Genomic DNA, 18926 nt, shown 5'->3' on the forward strand with positions numbered 1-18926 from the left:
TCCCCGCCCGCTCCCTGCCTGCCTGCTCCCTGCCTGCCTGCTCCCCGCCTGCTCCCTGCCTGCCTGCTCCCTGCCTGCTCCCCGCCTGCTCCCTGCCTGCCTGCTCCCTGCCTGCTCCCTGCCTGCTCCCCGCCTGCTCCCTGCCTGCCTGCTCCCCGCTTGCTCCCTGCCTGCTCCCCGCCCGCTCCCTGCCTGCCTGCTCCCTGCCTGCTCCCCGCCCGCCTGCTCCCTGCCTGCTCCCTGCCTGCCTGCTCCCCGCCTGCCAGCTCCCTGCAGCTCCCTGCCTGCTCCCCGCCTGCCTGCTCCCCGCCCGCTCCCTGCCTGCTCCCCACCTGCTCCCTGCCTGCTCCCCGCCTGCCTGCTCCCCGCCTGCCAGCTCCCTGCCAGCTCCCTGCCTGCTCCCCGCCTGCCTGCTCCCCGCCTGCCTGCTCCCCGCCTGCTCCCCGCCTGCTCCCTGCCTGCTCCCCGCCTGCCTGCTCCCTGCCTGCTCCCCGCCTGCCTGCTCCCCGCCTGCTCCCTGCCTGCCTGCTCCCCGCCTTCCTGCTCCCTGCCTGCTCCCCGCCTGCCTGCTCCCTGCCTGCTCCCCGCCTGCGCCCTGCCTGCTCCCCGCCTGCCTGCTCCCCGCCTGCTCCCTCTTTAAACAGAAGGAGACGGGCTTGCCGTGCGGGCTTCAGAGCACCAGCTGGGTTATGGGCCGTTAGGTGACCTAACACAGAGGCGGCTTCGCACGCCACTGTGAGGGAAGCCAGGCCCTCTCCTTTAACCCCGAGCGTCTGTTTGGGTTCAGAGCTCTGCGGTAGGCAGCGCCAGAGCGTTATGGACAGCCCCAGCTCCTAAAGTGACCAATGCACACGCATCTTCGCCAGACATTCTTATCTAGAGTGACTTACAAAGAAAAGTACAAAGTGCACGCAACAGGATCGCAGTATCGACAAAAAAAGTGGGCAATGCTCTCGAACCAGCCCAGTGCAACAAGCTTTCTTAGCCTTCCACCGTTAGCTTAAGCAACTACACATTTAATAACAGTGAACTACCCTGTTGACATGTCGAGTAACAAGTTATAAACTGCGTGCTAAGCATTGGTTCTACAATATGTTCTGGAGCTTAACTTGCGGGACCTATGACACTTACTGACATTACTGAGGTCAAATTACTGTGGCTTTTTTTGTTGAACCGTTTAGTACCTGCCACTGCTATCTCTGCTGCTCTAATCCTCTCCAATTCACACGCAAGGACATACATCAAGGGTGAACCCGGTCACCCGGGCAACCGATCCTCTTGACAGTAGGTCCTCTGGCTTGATTGTTTAAGTGAGAGATGACAGGCACATAAACCAGTCAGGCATTGGGACAGGCTAGCATAAGCGCTTGAGTCACAGCTAAACACGACCCCCCTTTTTTACGGCACGGTTGACTGTGGCCTACCTTGTGAGCGAAACCGAATTAAACAGAACTAGAAATACCGCCTCGCGGTTGCATGCCTCCGCCAACCAGTAGCCAGTCTGGATATAAAATGTCATCACTTCATCATTTTATCCTATTAGACATTTGTGTGAAACTTTGTCATAATTAGCGTATGAATTCTTGAGGTATGGCCAAAAATGTGTTTTGTGAGGTCACAGTGATCTTGACCTTTCACCACCAAAATCTAATCAGTTCATCCTTGAGTCTAAGTGGATGTTTGTGCCAAATTTGAAGAAATTCCCTCAAGGCGTTCCTGAGATATCGTGTTCACAAGATATTACATTAAACTGGTGAACTGCTTACATCCTTTTATGTTCACACTGAACCTCAGCCCAGCCTAGTTCTCTTTAATTAGCCATGTTCAAAAGCCATTCCTGGGGGAACTGAAACTCATCACTTACCCGGAGTAGTATCCGTCCATACAGATTTCGCTAAAATATGACAAGGTTTCTACATATTGGCTGCAGCTCACCCTGGTTAAAACGGACCTCACGGGTCCATCTTTGTGTGGCTTCAAAGCGCCAAAAATCAACAGTAGCATCTTTCCAAATATAATCCCGCAGTTACTTGAAATTCATGGTCGAGATATCAATCGGCAACCTGATCAGCAGGCCAATTAGCTATAGCTATAGTCAAAAAATCAGTAGGTCAATTAATAAATCGGCTAATTTCTATAAACTATGACTTTCGAAGCTGTTACGTGCTTTAATAAAGTAAGTCACTAACAAGTTGCGACATTAAAACAATAATGTCACGTCACCACCACTCAAGTTTCATACTAGTCTGTCGGCATGGGACTGCACGGATACAGACTACACATTTGGTGTACTTCGGTAAAAGAAGTAGTTCAATAAAACAATGGAGAAATTAAGCTCTGTGGATGTTCCTGAGTAGGATTATATCTGGAAAGAAACATTACTGTTGAGTTTTTTAAAATGTTCATTTTTGGCACTTTGAAGTCACATGAAGGTGAAGTTTTATCAGGGTGAGCTGCAACCATTATCTAGAAAACTTGTCACATCTCAGTGAAATCTGGATGTACAGATACTACTCCGAGTAAGTGTAACCATACCTTAATTTGATTCTTGGTTGAACTGCCCCTTGATTGCTTCCTCTATTTGTAGCTTGCCAGCCACCAGTGCTATACACATATCATACCAAATCGTATCAGAAATGTTATAGAGATATTCTAAAAATCTACTGGCAATCAAAGAGATATCACAAACAAACGTACTGGGTATGATTGATTATTCTTCATCTACTTTTGAGCATTCAGTCATTACTCTATAAATTCACTCTGACACTACTCTGGAAATCTTATTAAAAGTGCACATATACTAATAGCTATCAACCAAGTGTAATCTACAGTACACAGGTGTGTGAAATCTGAAGGAATATTTGAATGGAACGAAGAAATTTTAAAAAATCTTTTAAAACCTCAATTTAAAAAGAATAGTGATGTCAAACCTATATCTAATGGTTGTACAGGATTGTGCTGAAGAGAGAGGAGAGTGCAGGCCATTGGATGGGGCGGGGGGTGAGGGGGGGGGGGGGTGTAGAGACTGCTGCAGCATCTGCTCTCTCAGAAGCACTAGGTGGGGGGAACAGGGTCAGGTCCTGAGGTCTGCAACCAACTGTCAAAAGGCGGAAACATCGATCTCAGAGTCTGGGGGAGTGGATAACGGTCCACTAACCCCCCAACCCCCCCGCCCCCTCCCCCCCGCAATTCATTTCAGTGCCCAAAGCTTCCAAAGATGATCTCACTTTCCTTCCTCTTTCTCCTCCTTCAATTGAATATTCACGGCTAAATGCTCAGTGTCAATGCAGCTCATTTTGATCTCATGTAAACCCTGTCAGAGTTGTACTAACACTGCGCATTTTACTGAACGGCTTCTGCTTCTAACCCTGAGAGGACATTAAATATATGTCAAGCCCTGTGGAGGGTGGACTCTTATTACACTTCCAGACGCAGTCCAGAAGCTCAGTTTTTCCCCCAACTCGACCCCCGACCCCCTTTCCTCACTCCCCCACCTCTCTGATGGTTCACAAATTTTCTTTCTCCATTGTATATAATAAACCAACAGCCCCGTATCTGTTATCTTGCCTCCAGGGCTTCTGCCCGAGATACTGTCTGTGTACAAACAGTGGGGGTTTTGCACCAGCTCAACCCAGTGACATGGAGGCAAAGTCATTCCAACCAAGCAGCCTTTGGGGGTCACATGGTTTGAGACTGCCACCTCATCCGTGGCCGTTGGTGGATGAAACATCTGCAGTGAGGTGAGGGAACGTGTCAGACTACGCAGATAAAGCCTGTTTTATCTCCGGAATGGCAGTGGAGAAAGGGTGCGCTGGTATTTCAAACGCAGGCTTGTGTCAGGCCATGCCAAATCAATGCATTCGCCACTTTTTGTATTACATATTATTTGTATTGTCCATCCATTACTTAATCAATTTTAATAATCTGCTTCATAGTCATATTTGAGTCTTGTGACTTTGAATCTAGCTGGGGAACAAGGCTTACACACATAGGTTGTAGAGCACTTAATTTTAAACTTGTACAGGTTTGTACAGGCAGGCATGTGAGAAGCATAAACTAGCACTGGAGCACTGAACACCATGAACCTTATATCCCACTGGTACTCCAGGCAGGAAAGCAGAACTCACGCTTGGTACATTTCTTTGTCTTAAGAGCCGCAGTCCACCCGGTGCAGCATCTGTTTCCACACACGTTGGGTCTGAAAAAGAGTAAGAGGGAGTTATTAGAAACCGGTGCGACCAGTCTGACCTCAAACACTGATAAGGGACAAACTGTTCTTTGAAAAACACATCTGTTTGCCACACCAAGACCAAGGAATCTCAGCTAAGGCCACGGAAGGACACACTACCTGCAGACAGCCTCTTCAACACCTGATCTAAAGACTGTGTGAATGGGTGTCTTTATCTTACGTTTAAAATGCTAATACAGCCATGAGATAAAGACTTTACTTTCAAAGTAAAATGTGTCCGTTCTGTAATGGATATTCACTTCCAGTTCACTTCTGATTGGCAGCCCTCTAAACAGTATAACTGCTGATTGGCTAATTGTAAGACATCAGGTTTCTTTTGCAAGGAACACACCCACGTTGCGTACGTCAGTGTCCAGGACGAAGGGCTTGGTGGGGACAGAACAGCAGCTGTGCCCAGGGTGGTGCAGAGGTGGAGGGACTGCGGGGTCTCAGGTGACCACGGGAGCTGACTGGACTTTTCCATGAGGGCATGCAAGGGGGCAGCTGTGCTGAACCTGTAGCATGATGCCAGGCTCTTGAAGCTAGAGACCCCATTCTGTGATGAGGGGCGGAGTCAACTTCTCACCACTTCCACTTTGACTGGATCAGCAGCAATTCTCTCCATGATATGGCCCAGGAAGCTGGTCTCCCTCCAGAAGAGTTGGCACTTGGCAGGGTGGAGCCCTGCTGGTTCGGTGCAGCACTGGCAGCTAGTTGGCTAGCGCTATATTAAAACTGGATACGTGCACTAAGAGGTTGTCCAGGCACACTATGCAGGCTGTGGAGGAGGATGCCTTGCAGGACCCACTCCATTAGTCGCTCAAAGGTTGCCGGACTATGATATGCTAATCTCCCACAGGCCACCACTATGAAGGCCAACATGGGGCATGCCGCAGCAGTGGGAGGGACCTGCCAGTAGCCTCCGTGGAGATACAGCAAGCTGAACCAGGTAGAGCCCCCTGTTGTACAGCTCACCATCGATGCAAGTGAGCCAGTAGGAATCCCTTTTTGCTCCTGCATTTGGAGGGCGGTTGGGGCAGGCACTGACCCCTGAGGAGGCGGGCCACTTGGCTGTGTTGATAGTCACCCTGGCGCTGGCCAGGGCATACAGGCCCAGGACGTAGGGGTCAGTGATATCCTCAATATTACTATTGCTCAGTGGTGACAGGCACCAAGTACAGGGGTAGCCCAGAGTGACCAAGCACGTTAGCTGTATGCCCAGTTACTGGCTTCAGGTTAAGTCCAGCTACCCACAAAGCTCTATGTGCTAACAGTCCCATTTGTATCAGGCTAATGGTGGAGCCCATGTCAATAAGAGCAGTCACTGGAGTGGGGGCCATCTTGCAGCAAATGTGGATGCTGTTGTTGTTCTGACCCACAGTCTGAGCCCATTAGCAAGGTGAACAATGGTATTTTCCCCTTATATTTGATAGTCTACAATATACGAGAATATACAGTATATATATGTGTATATATTTATATAAAGGTTAATGGTTTTTCAACGTTAAAGTGGTGGAAAATACAAAATGGTGGACAATATGCCTCCTAAGCATTTGAGTTGTACATGAGCACAGGCATCTTGAGGTAGGACTGAAGCCTCTATCTCAAAAGGGGCATGAGTTATGATTGTTTGAATACTGCAAATTCAAAACACAGTTGCAGCACCAAGTAGCCAATCAGTACCAAAATGGTGGTCCGATCTAACAATGTGCCACGTTCCTATGTGGTTAGGCCAAAACTGTGGACAGAGGAAAATGACTAATAGCCAAAATGGTGGCAAGATGGCAGCAACACATAAGGGACAGACAGATCCTCATCACGTTCCAGATGAGGAATTTAAGCACCACAGCATGTTTTAAATGTCTAAAAGACAGCAGTGAATTTCATGAATTTATGAATTAAAATATATATATATTGGGCCAGATGTACAAAGCCTTTTGTGACTAGTTTCATATGCAGATATGACTCATTCTTCCCCAGAAACATGCGTGTTATGGATCAAACAGGGGCACAGGGCTGGAAGCGCGGTATGCATGTCGTCTATGTGATTCATTGCAAGGTGCGCTTCTCTCCTTAATGCATATGCATTTAAGGGAATTGTGGCTGATTTTGCATTCCGTAGAATTTACTAAAGTTCACGCAATTAGCGAGGGTCGATTTTGCTTAATTTATCCGCCTCTAAAGAGCAAGTGTAAATCAAGACGCTAGCAAAATGTACAGTACACCCAGGTATAGACCTTGAAGACGCACTGAGAGAATCTTTACAATTCAGACTATTTTAACTCCTCAAAATCAAGAAATCAAACAGTACAGATTAAGCAGACATGCAATAATTAAGGCTGGATGTTTGTCATGTAAAATATTGGCTGAAGTTATGAAGCAGTCACGGCAAAGTTGTGAAACATCACAGAAAGCATTCATTTATTAAATTAACCAGCAGATCTTAGTCATAGCAGAGGGAAATGGAAATAACATGCGCAACCGTAAAAACAATAACAAATGCCTTCAGTTGCCCCCAGTAAAAAATACAAGTAAATGCATTGATAGGCTGATATATTTAATTGCGTAACTACCTCCAGTCTCAAGTAATTGGTGACAGAAAGGGCATGCTTTTTGCCTTAAACAGAACATTGTTAAAAACAGAGCATGCTGAAATAAAAGAAAAAAACAGGGTTCCTGTGTGTTAGTTATTGTTTTAAAGTTAGTTTTGTTGCATGTTGCAGCCTACACTGTGAGCTTTGAGTGTTTTATGGAGTGGCTGTTGTCACTGACAACATTACTGTAGCTAACGGGACAAGCGCACAGCATCACCACTGTATGAGGGAGTCAGACAACTTCCCTGACAAACACAACCCATCAAAATAATTACTTTCCAGGAAGAAATAAAAGACGACCTGGAACCTCCCACACAACATTCCCATTCCATCCAGGCAATAGTCAGCCTCCTTGCAAAATTACACTCCCAGATCTGGATAATTCCAGTCATTTCAATCAGCCAGTTTTGTTGTGTGATGTCCGTAGATACGCTGGATACGTTCTAATGGCTCACCAGCAGATACATCCATTTCCTCACATCCAGTGAAGATATTCAGTGCACTAAGCAGTTTTTGAACTGTCCCTTTTAAGCTCTGCTTCTTATGTAAAATGTGATTAGTAGGCAGTCCCATTCGATGATTGCGTAATTAGCTGTGCTCGTAATGAATAAGACCTTACATTTTAGGCAGACTGTGAACGCATCAACATACTCTTGTCAGGCCACAGGTTTTATGTACATACAGCCGGCTCACTGTCCTCCGTAGCACCACCATATGATTCAATATAGGGCTAATTCTATAGGGTTGGGCTCTTGATGCGAGTGCCAATATGGCTAGCAAATTACATCAATTTACGTTGAGACTGACGAAACTTGGAGTCTCACACCTTCGGTCCTAGGCCCCCTAATAAAGCAATTAGGGCAAAACCATACAGTCAATACTTAGTGTACTCAATTCAAAACCACTCAAAGGCTTTGATCTCTAAGCTTTGAAATGAATATGGTAGAGTGTAACACCTCTATGTGCGCACAGAGCCGTATGAAACAGCTGGCTGTGCTGTGGTCTGTGGGGCAGAGAAGCCCCAGTGGAGCAAGGTGACCGGCCTATCCCAGCCACTCTCAGCGCATGGGAGACGCTGGTTTCCCACACTGCTTGTGCAAAGGCCTGTCTTTTCCCTTCCCAGATGGGTAAACAGACCCGGATTAGGCTCCTCCCAGAGGCCTGCTGGCGGGCGGCAGTTTGCGTAGGGCTTCTGGGAGAAAAGGCAATTTGCGGGTCAATACAAACGTTAGTGACAAACCCACAGCTTCAAAGTAACTGCTTAGCAGGCCCAGCATTTACAAATTTGCCCCTTACTGGGATTTGAGGTGTTTCGTGACCTTATGGTCACCGGGTCACAAATTTGCCCTTTGCTGAGATTTGTTAGTTCAGAGTGTTTTGGGGTTCATTGTGTGGCTGTGAAATAGAGCCTGGGGCCCTCAGCGACAGGGCCAAGGGGCCCCACTGCATGTCTTTAGGCCCCCTCTGAAGAACCACTGAACCCACCCACAAGGGGGAAAGGTGACCCAATGACCATAAGGTCACGTGACAGCTCTGACCCCCCAGTTATGTGTAATCTCATCTCACGTTTTCAATGTACACAAATGCCAAGTTACCAAGTCTAGGCCTGCCATTAAAAGTATTGATATCAAAATGAAGCTAAGTTACTGAACTACAAACAATATAGGCTATCTTGCCTCACTGAAATTAAATAAACTGTATTCCAAAGCAATGCTACCCAATGTTTCCTCAATTGTTTCAAGTCACTTGGCCCTGTGTGTATAAGCATACAATACATGGACAGGCGAAACATATGTGTGGATGGGTTTGTAAGAGTGAAGATTGATTGAATTTGCGTTAATATGTCCAATTTGTATTGGTATGTATGTATTTAGCTGCCCAGCCTTTATATTGCATTATTGTTTCTATTCTCTTAAAGCTTGGTTTTAGGTTTTGATCAACTTTACAACTTCAATAAACGACTTTATAGTACATGGTATTGCACACCAGACGTTGTCCTTCATTAACATTAGATGAGTGCTCATTTTCCTTTAGCTCATGTATAACAGCTAACCAGTTTTTCTACAGAGAATTCAAAACACATCAAGGCTTGTCATGCTACATCAAGGCAATCATGATGCACATAGAGCTCGAGCACCCCTAATATTTCAGAGTTCAACATTTAAAAGTGAGCTACCATTAAATATATATATATTAAAATAAAATGTATAGTGTTGTTTCCAAAAGACTCCCTGGAATGCCCACGCGAGTGGGTGCTCTTGGTCTGTTATCTTCTGTATCTTGTCCTAACTCTCGGTTGGTCAGCTCAGCTGTCGTGACTGTAAATCATGTGACGACGGCAAAGGTAAACAAAAAATGACCTGGCGTCTAATTAGTTAATAACACCAGGTAGCCTCGCTGCGCTGGCAATAAAAGTATATGTCATTTTAAAAAGGACAACAAAAATGGATAAATTTGTCGTCAGAATACCAAAACCACCACCTGTTCAACCTGCTAACCTAACTACCGACGATGATCACCGCACGGAGGATCGACTTGCTAATGCAAGTCAGCCGCAGCCGGTGCCTACAGAACAAGCCGGAGCAGAAGCTAACATTAGGGAGGGCAAAACGGAGCTTTAGAATGTCGCCAGCAGTGTATGTGCGCGAGCTCGACAATACATTTCTCACAGAAAAGGTAGTGTCGGAAGTGTCTATTTTAAAATAGTTCAAATTAGAATCCATTTAAAACATTCACAAATGACCTGGGACTTCGAAGTAATAAGGCGGGATGTATCAAGTGTCCAGTGAAAATACTGACCTGGCTATCAGTCAGAATTCTGAGAGAGCCAACTGTCATAAATGAGCGCGTAAAATCAACCAGTAAGAGTTATGATGTCACTGATCAGAACCCCATAAATGTAAACAATCGAATGCCTAGTGAAATCCACAAAAACAGCCAATATATCACATTAATATTCCATATGTGCAATCGCTGTTCACAATACGTTAATTTAAGGCTAAACTGATATTTTAATCACAATACCTATGTTAATTTCCGGAACATACAAATTTTCTTTAAATGTGGACATTTTGTGCAAGAATTGCAAAAAAAAAAACAATGTAATCGTGATTTGTTGTGATTGATAAAATAAAGGCAGTACATTTTCTTTAAAACGAGCACCCCCAGTCATTTTAAAAAGCGCCTGTGGTGATGCACACGGCACTTGTTCCAGCTCTTAGAACCGCACGACTGACGTGGTCCCACCTCAATTCAGCTCTTAGAACCGCACGACTGACGCGGTCCCACCTCAATTCAGCTCTTAGAACCGCACGACTGACGCGGTCCCACCTCAATTCAGCTCTTAGAACCGCACGACTGACGCGTCCCACCTCAATTCAGCTCTTAGAACCGCACGACTGACGCGGCCCACCTCAATTCAGCTCTTAGAACCGCGACTGACGCGGTCCCACCTCAATTCAGCTCTTAGAACCGCACACGACATGACGCGCGGTCCCACCTCAATTCAGCTCTTAGAACCGCACGACTGACGGGTCCCACCTCAATTCAGCTCTTAGAACCGCACGACTGACGCGGTCCCACCTCAATTCAGCTCTTAGAACCGCACGACTGACGCGGTCCCACCTCAATTCAGCTCTTAGAACCGCACGACTGACGTGGTCCCACCTCAATTCCAGCTCTGTTAAAGCTCATTTGTTTGTCCAGGGCACTGATTGGGTAACGACTCCTGCCCTGCTGACCCACATCACGACCATGACCTCCGGTGCAGTTTCATAATGCAGGAAGGATGAGGACACGGGGTCGGAGCTGCCAGTGACCCACTGTTCATGCTCACTGGCGGAACACACAACCTTTGTGGAAACTGGCAGTGAATTTCAGGAGAGCGCACAGTGGAGAATTCCAGATGCGGTGTTTTCAGAAGAAACACACAGGACCTTTGGGCTGCAAACTGCTCCCTGCTGCTAACTGACAGTGGGTAGATGGATAGAATCCAATTGCTACCTTCCTAGCCTCTGCTGTTCATTAGTTCAAGTGCCTGAATACAGTACAGTAATTCATGACAAAAGCCAAGACACAGCTTTAGACGAAAGGTTATTTAATTTTCTGTGGGTGGTAAAAGGGATCTTTCAAGGGGCTAAAAGGACCTGGCAGATTAACGCAAAGCAGCAGTGGGGTGGCAGCGATGGAACGTTTGGTATGCCACATTTTAACGACTGGAGTAAATAAAAGAGTGAAAGTAACTTTTAAGAGGCAAAGTGTTGACTGTTCGCCTGCCCGTGAACACATTAGCACAATCAGACACCTCACTTTCTCATCAGCAGGCTTTGAGGATTGCACGGAAGCACGGCTGTATCCAGGGGCTAACACTAAGGTTCCCCACTTTTCTATGTCACTCTTGATAAGAGCTAAGTGATTGCAGTGCCATGCAATGCAGTGGAAGACATTTAAAGTCCCTGTGCAGCCTCCCTTTTCTTACATTTAAATTGTTCCTTTAGTTACTAAATTACAATATATATTTATTTTTTCTACGTATTAGACTTTGAAAAGATAAAAAACCTGCTTTGATGTAAAACCTGAATTTCTTAATATAGCAGACTCAAGACTGGCTGGGCGTGTCAGTTCTGTCCTAATTATTTATGCATTCACTTTTGATTGACAGCCCGGGCCGCTCAGTCCCACTGACCTGGATCAGCGCTCACTCCATGTAACGTCAGTTGTTAGATAACGTTAGCTAGTTATCATACGACCGTAATAATGGATAACGAGTACAGTAATAACAGCATTAGAAATATTGAGGTGTATATGTATGAGCCCATCGCTTACAGCCTACAATATAGGACCCTAACGTTATAGGATAACTTACGTTAGCACATAACATTATCGATTGTTTTTTTTTGTGGCAGTAACATTATAACAGTCTGGAGAATAATGTAACGTTACACTCGCCAGCTAACGTTAGCTATATTTAGACAAGATAAGTCCAGCTCCTTGCTACATTAGCAAAATTATCGATAGCCAGACAGCAAGTAAATTGGGGAGATGAGATTAACGGTAACATTATAGTTGGTAGACTTGATTCGATTATTAGCAGAACGTCATGGAGCCCGAACGGATGCTTACCGGAACCAGCCCGTTCAACCGGCTTTGAACTTTGGAGCGCACACTACATAAATATTCATACTGGGTGTGTGTTTTGGCCACCATACATTGGTCAATGCAAATTAGAAACATTTGCGACGTCACAAATTTGGTCTCAAAACCACCAATACCAAATACTCCGCCAGGCAGCATTGTATAGTTTTTAGGAAAAAAAATCTAATTCATTACATACATGTATGAAATACTTTTTAAATCAATGTGTAAGTAACCTTATAGTCTTTGGTTATAATATAAGCATTTTAAAATCATGATTTTGACTGCACAGGGTCTTTAAGCACCACATACTTAATATCCCACGAATGTGAGACTACCCCCCTAACCCAGACTCCCCCCAAACCCCCCAACATGGGCGTTCACAAAAACGATGAAAAACCTATTTGGTAAAAGAATATTCTCCCCCACTGCATTATGAATAGGCGAATGGAAAAAAGAGTGCACCCTTCTGGGTGCCCAATGTAGCCACCTCTCTAGCACTGCCAAACAGGATTTATGAAGACAGGGTGAGAATGCTTAACCAAAAGAGATGTTCCTCCCTGCGGCTCAGTGCCATTCCATTCCAGACTAGCAAATGAAATAGTATCCCCCTGACCTTCCCTGATTGCACATAGTGTCCTCTTTGCAGATGGTTTTTTAGGCTGAGTCACAGGGGCTAAGCAAAATGCTCCATCAATAGAAAATTCTCCCAATCACACCACTGGATCTCAAAGAATATGTGTGTTTATATTCCTGTCAAAACCTCCCACATCCCAGACAGAAGACTCCAAGAGACCTTCCCCCTATGCTCTCCTGAGGGGAAACATTAATGCCTTTCCCTCTGTGTAAATTTGCACAATGTAAAAGATTGGTTGGATGGGATTTAAAGAGGCGCCAACTTCTGAGCTTCAAGTGACTGAGCCTGAATTCCTCCCAAAAGGCTTTGTGAACTGCTGACCCAGCAGCTTGGCTCCACCTCCTCAACGGTCCAGTGTGACAAACCTCAATGTAAACATCCTCCTCCGCTCTTCAGTGGCCGCGATAGTGTTCCCTCAGACACACACTCCCGGAACAAATCCCCGTGGGATGTTTACTTTCGGCCTGCCAATCACTTCAGCTCATTAAAGTCAACGGGAGTGATGTGACACATCCGTGATTCTACATCGCGGGCCAACTGTGGGTGGACTGAGTCTTCCAGATGGGCAGGCCTTCAGCTACTTGTCTTGAGCAGGATGTTAGAGCACTGTTCCTAAATGTATCTAAGATTTAAATGAGTGATGGGGGGAACGGGGCGCTGCACATTCTCGGTTGTTGAAATAAGGTTGCCTCCCTGCACTTGAGCCATTTGAGGTCATTCGATTAAATATAAAAGCAATATCATTAACATAACATACCGTAAGACAAGAACAGGCCATTCAGCCCAACACTGCTCATCTATTCCTACCACTAAACTGTACTTAATGCTTAGTTTACCTAAAAGCTAGATAGTAGATTGTTGTGCTCTTTAGGCCAGTTACAAATGTAACAGTCCAGTCATCAAGGCCTTACATGGGTATTTATTTTGCATTTGGAAAATAATAACCCCACATCAATACATTTGAGTCCTTACGATGAACAACCGTATAAGTCCAAAAAATAAAAAGTCGAGATAGCCCTGTCACATGATCGTGTGATGCCCACTTTGCATATTGGGGCTGTTATATGGATGTTTTCACGCGATTGATACTCTTTATGTTAAACTTTAAAATAGTCTCACGCTGAAAAACCGTATATGTCCAGAAGCCAAAATGGAAGTATAAGCCGTATGCATGTCTGCCACGGACCTTGATAGGCGAAATGTAGGAAAGAAAAGAAAAACAATAGTGAATGAATGGATGGACCGAAAACACAAGACCTTGAGGGATGCGGGGAAACCATATGTAAACAGAAAAGGAGAGGCGAAAGAGAGAAAAGTCCACCCAAAGAGATACGTGGAAGAACCGTATATGAAACACTGTAACAAGCTAGCTAACTCGCTAACGACGGTTGTTGCCTGATGAAATTCAGTGATCATGTTAGCTGTTGTATCAAATTATGATATAGTTAGCTAGCTAGCAACCTTAATAAACCTGTAATTCTATCTACAATATGTCAATGTTGCTAGCTATCAGTATCTTGTGTAGCTAACGTTACATTTTTTTCTGTTTGCAGTCAAGGATGAAGGTGTGTGCCCTTATGTGTGCGAGGGAATGCTCCAAACTAACGGAGGAAAGGAAACTGAAGCTCTTCACCGAGTTTTATGCTGTTTCATATGAGAGGCGATTTTAATCTAGAAGTCAGTATTGTATTGCATTTACCCTAGATTTCCTGACAAACATGAAGGCGACTTCCATTTTTTTTTCATTTAGCAAAATAAAAACAAATCTAACAGTAAGAAAGAAGTGTGTGTTCTATATCTTCAATACAAAATGTTAATAATGTGATGTACATAGGCCTAAAATAAGAAAGGTTTGATTATCCAGAAATTGAAACAATGGACTCATATGGTTCTTCGTCTGTAGGATTCATTTATTTGGCCAGAGAAACATCTTTACTGGATAGGAAAGAGTGGCTCTGAAGGAGGACCAGGCCTGGCTTGTTCCTTACTTTCAGGCAAATCGTCCGAGCACAACCACGATTTGTACTGCAGCGCGACGGAAGTGACAGTTACGTAGTTATTCGAGTGAGTCGGCCATAAATTCTGAAGAAAAAGGAGGATGAAAACCAACACTCTTTCACCGTCTGGCCTCCTCAGGAGGCCGGAGAGGCCTGTGGAAAGAACTGCTGTTGTCAGGGTGAGAGCGGACTTTATTTACTCTTACCGTGGGGGGTCAACAAAATTACTCTCGTTTTTTAAAGGATCAGCATCTCCAATCCAGATTAGAAGAATCCTTTAGTTCAAGAAAGATGAATGATCAAGCTTTACACCACAGTAATGAAAGCTCCAGGGAACCAACCACTGAACGTCATTCCTCAGAACACCCAACTATTTCAGACCCACCCAGACCTCAGCTCATCCTTCTTGTCTAAAGGAATATGTCATTGATACACATGTGAACACACAAGCCAACACGCCTTTCCATTTTCTTCACTCGATATTTCTTCATATAGCTCAGTGGTGTCAAACTCGTTGCCATGGAGGGCCGTGTGTATGCAGGTTTTCATTCCAACCAATTAATGCTGCCTTAATTGAGTCCAATTACTCATTCAGCCATATGCGTTTAACTGCATTGAAGCACAGAATATAAGAAAATTTTTATTTAGACAATGCGGGTCACCATAGACGTCGGGTCACCATTGTGCACAAACCTGCATCCCTAATTCAGCAAATAATTTAACTAATTATATAATCAAGATCTGAGGCTGGAATGAAAACCTGCATACACACGGCCCTCCATGGAGTTTGACACCACTGATATAGCTGTCCATAAAGCATCGCTGGTCATTTTTGGACATCCAAAAACACTTACAATAAACGTCTTCCACAAGAGTTATTTAATCTTTCATTTCTTTGTTGTTATTATTTATTGTTTCAATTGATTGATTAGTCCTAGGTGAGAGTACTACAAGCCCCTTTGAGATTTTTTCTCACCTGCATCAGTATCTAGCTACTGTTGTGTCTCCCTGTTTGTATGTTTTCCTAGTGTGAATAAGTAAAACAAAAGACAAAACAAAACAAAATTATACCTTCGTAAGCACTGCATAAACATTATTAAAGGCTTATGTCAAAAACCATTCCTATACTGCAGGAATGTCCCCACTGATGCATAAAGTGATGTAATACTAATGCACAAAGTAACACAAACACATATTTTGGTTATTGACATAAGGATTTATGAATGTCCACGTACAGCTTATGAACGTGCTATGTAGTCATTATGAAGGCGTTCAAAAATGGTCTTACATCAAAAGTGTTGTCCAATGTTGTTTCTCCACAGACTTGCATATCAAATAAATGTATTGTCTGTGCTGATTCAGAAATCAGTGTTTTCCTCTTTCTGAATACAAGACCTACATGTGTGAATACATAGTGCCCCTGGTTTCCCCAAAGCCTTTTACTTCTCATGCCTTCCGTGCAGACCTACCCAGTAAAGTCTTAACGTGTCAAACCTCTAAACCATATGAACAACGCTGGTGCACATTCTTATTTAACAGACTGGCCAGGGAAATTCCGATTCCATTGGAGAGTGTTCACAGGTGAGCAGTCATTCTCAGTGAGAGATATGCCTCTTTTCTGAATGGCGAGAGCTCAAATACAGTATTGCAATGAAAGGCAGCCAGCATGTCTGCTGATGTGCTCCTAACACAGTTTGTAAGAGTGAAAGCCATACCTGAAGGTTAGGGTACATTAGGGTAACCAATGTGGGAAACAGCTACAAGGAAGATACCCATCTTATTGATAAACAGAAATTCTTGTTTGCAGACCAAAAGCCAAATATATAAAACTTATAAATATATACTAAATATATAAAACTTCCAAATTGTTCATTTACTCATTACAAAATATCAAATGCATGCTGAACATAAATGTGACCTCTTATGTAATGTGTTACTACAGAAATTTATTATTAAAACTAAATCACGTAGTTCCTCATGTGATGACGTTATTAAAACTGGTCCCCAATAAGCCAAGGACTATCAAAAGCCATTTACAGCATTCTATGATTTCTCAGTCTTTCTCGTACTCGTATGTTCCGGTGTATAACAGAGCACTGTCTTATTTCTTTTGTTATCTGTAGTGGTTTTACCGATAAAGAATTGTTTTTCCCCCCATCAAACTGCGTAGAGTCTAATCTTTACGATGGTGTAGGTGTTACAGCAGTGCACCTTGAATCAGTGACCGATAAAACCAATAATTTACGAGAATGCTATTTTTAGACGCTGCCATATAATTGGTCTATAAGAGATTATCCTTCTAATAAAGTAAGGTCAGCCGTAGCCTAATGAAGGCCTGAGCTATGACTTCTGCACCCTATTCATAGCAGACTTCATTAAAGTGTCCTATGGAGTTAGTACTCAATTGCAATAAAGCCTTAGATTAACCAGGATTACGCAATTGAAGCATCACCTGTTGTCACGTTGAATCCAAATGTGATTTTTATATAATAATTTGAGCAATTATAATATTCATTTGGCGTAGAATTATTAAAATACATTTTTTACGACTGCTTTCTTTCTTTCCTTCCATTTACAAAGGCAATGCAAACAATTTAGAACACTCGTGAAATCTGTGCGGATCATACGAACAAACCGACATATGAAAACTGACCAATTCCACACTGTTTGTCTTAATGCATTTATGAACCATTTACAATCTAATTCAGTTAATAATACCAGATTTATGGAGACCTAATGTTTAACGAGGCACTACACACGCAATGCGTATTTGTGAACAGATCAACAAGCAGGTTAAGGAGACAGACAGTATATCTTACAACGTCCTCCCATTTCAATTTAATGATGAACGCGATCCTTCCCAGTCGTTTGTCATAAAGGGTTTAATGTATGCTCTTCAGAGTTACACGTAATTCCGCCCTTTACTTTCCTGGGTTATCTAAAATCTAAATACATAACATGGCTCTCTGTGATTGATTCTGATGCGCATTTTTAAAAAATGTTCTGTATGGAAGATATAATACTATGTGGAAGAAATTCGGTGCAGAAAAGTATTAATCGTATTGTTGTCCGGGAAATTCAAATACTATCTGTTGTCAGAAGCACTACAAAAGAATTGTTAAAATAAACCTATATTTGCTGTGGAAACGACGGGTGTCATGCAAAATAAATTGAATAGTACTCCGAACAAAAATTCACCTTTAGGCCTACATAAAAAAGTTTGCAAATACTCACCCATTTAAATCAATAGTTATTGTCGTATTTGTTCCCAGCTTATTCGCTTTTGCTAGCAGTTTTGATTTCAGTGACTTGCGTTTTAGCGTTGACTTGACAGGCGCACTCCGCTGCGGGTGATAAACCTGCAAATCCGCAGTCGCGCGCTGGTTCTTAGTCTCCGTTTTCCAATGCACGCGCTGTATCTCGTACACTGCGGTGCGGCTGACATGCCTTCCAGTTGTGGTATCAAATCCTTTCGAAAGTGTTAAAAACACCACAAATGTCAATGCGAGCAAATCAAGACGTGCCGTCCTCCGGTTTACCATGTTCTGTTTGAGATTTAGTCTAGCATCTCAAGAACTCCACAGTTTCCAGAATTGATCCAAATACAGAGATTCTGTTCCGCAAGATTGGGAAACATAAATCTGAAGCTGCCGAGAAAAGGACAATGATTGCTGGAACAATATGCTTATTGTTTGCTTGTAACAGTGCTTACTGATATATTTTCAGCTCATTGCATGATTAAATAAAGTTAAATAAATAAAATTTCACTCCATAACAATGTGTGCTGAATGGTTTGTGTTATTTTAAGCGAGTCCGTGCTTTTGTCAGTGTCTTTTTGAAGTTTATAGAAATTTGTGAACACTGAAATGGGTTTAAAGTTCGGCTTAAAAACTTTGGACCAATAGGGTAGGCTGCTGAGGTTCTTTGACCATAACATCCAATCGGATTGCAATGTGGGAGGACTAGGAGGATGGGTGAGAGAAAAGGGTTCATTGAAATTCACCAAATTCAGGAACAGGATGGAGTGCGGCTTCAATACTTAAACGTATGCAGTGCCAAAATTAAATTGTTTCAATGATTAATAAAAAATATGATATGCTGTCGAGAGGCTTGCCGTCTCCTGATTCTCGTATTTGAATGAGTCAGACTTTATCGTGAAGAGGACGTTAAAGTGTTAAAACTCATGAGAGTTAATTTGTAAACTACAAAAGCCATATTCAGCACACATCTTAATATATTCCCAGCCAACCTTGCAAAGTTTGCTTCATTTACAATAGAATGTTGTTTCTTGGTTTAAACGCAGTTAAAGCGAATGATAGAGGCGGATTTGGGGAGTC

The 18926-nt window shown here is 43.7% G+C and overlaps 1 protein-coding gene across 28 annotated transcripts in view; it reads right to left on the reverse strand.

The window, feature by feature from the left end:
- The window catches only part of LOC135236950 (latent-transforming growth factor beta-binding protein 4), a 135546-nt gene extending 117107 nt beyond the window's left edge, over positions 1-18439 (reverse strand). For 27 of the 28 annotated variants that reach the window (XM_064303582.1, XM_064303574.1, XM_064303601.1 and 24 more), the window contains exons 1-2: positions 17824-18438; positions 4128-4198 (exon numbers count right to left, since the gene is read on the reverse strand). In XM_064303582.1, the coding sequence (XP_064159652.1) occupies positions 4128-4198; positions 17824-18131 (379 nt within the window). In that variant the 5' untranslated portion in view covers positions 18132-18438. Of the gene's footprint in view, positions 1-4127; positions 4199-17823 lie in introns of all 28 variants that reach the window. The other variant, XM_064303596.1, reaches the window with a different exon arrangement.
- Positions 18440-18926: the final 487 nt, after the last annotated feature.

The sequence above is a fragment of the Anguilla rostrata genome, chromosome 12 (assembly GCF_018555375.3).
Source record: "Anguilla rostrata isolate EN2019 chromosome 12, ASM1855537v3, whole genome shotgun sequence".
NCBI classification, from domain to species: domain Eukaryota; kingdom Metazoa; phylum Chordata; class Actinopteri; order Anguilliformes; family Anguillidae; genus Anguilla; species Anguilla rostrata.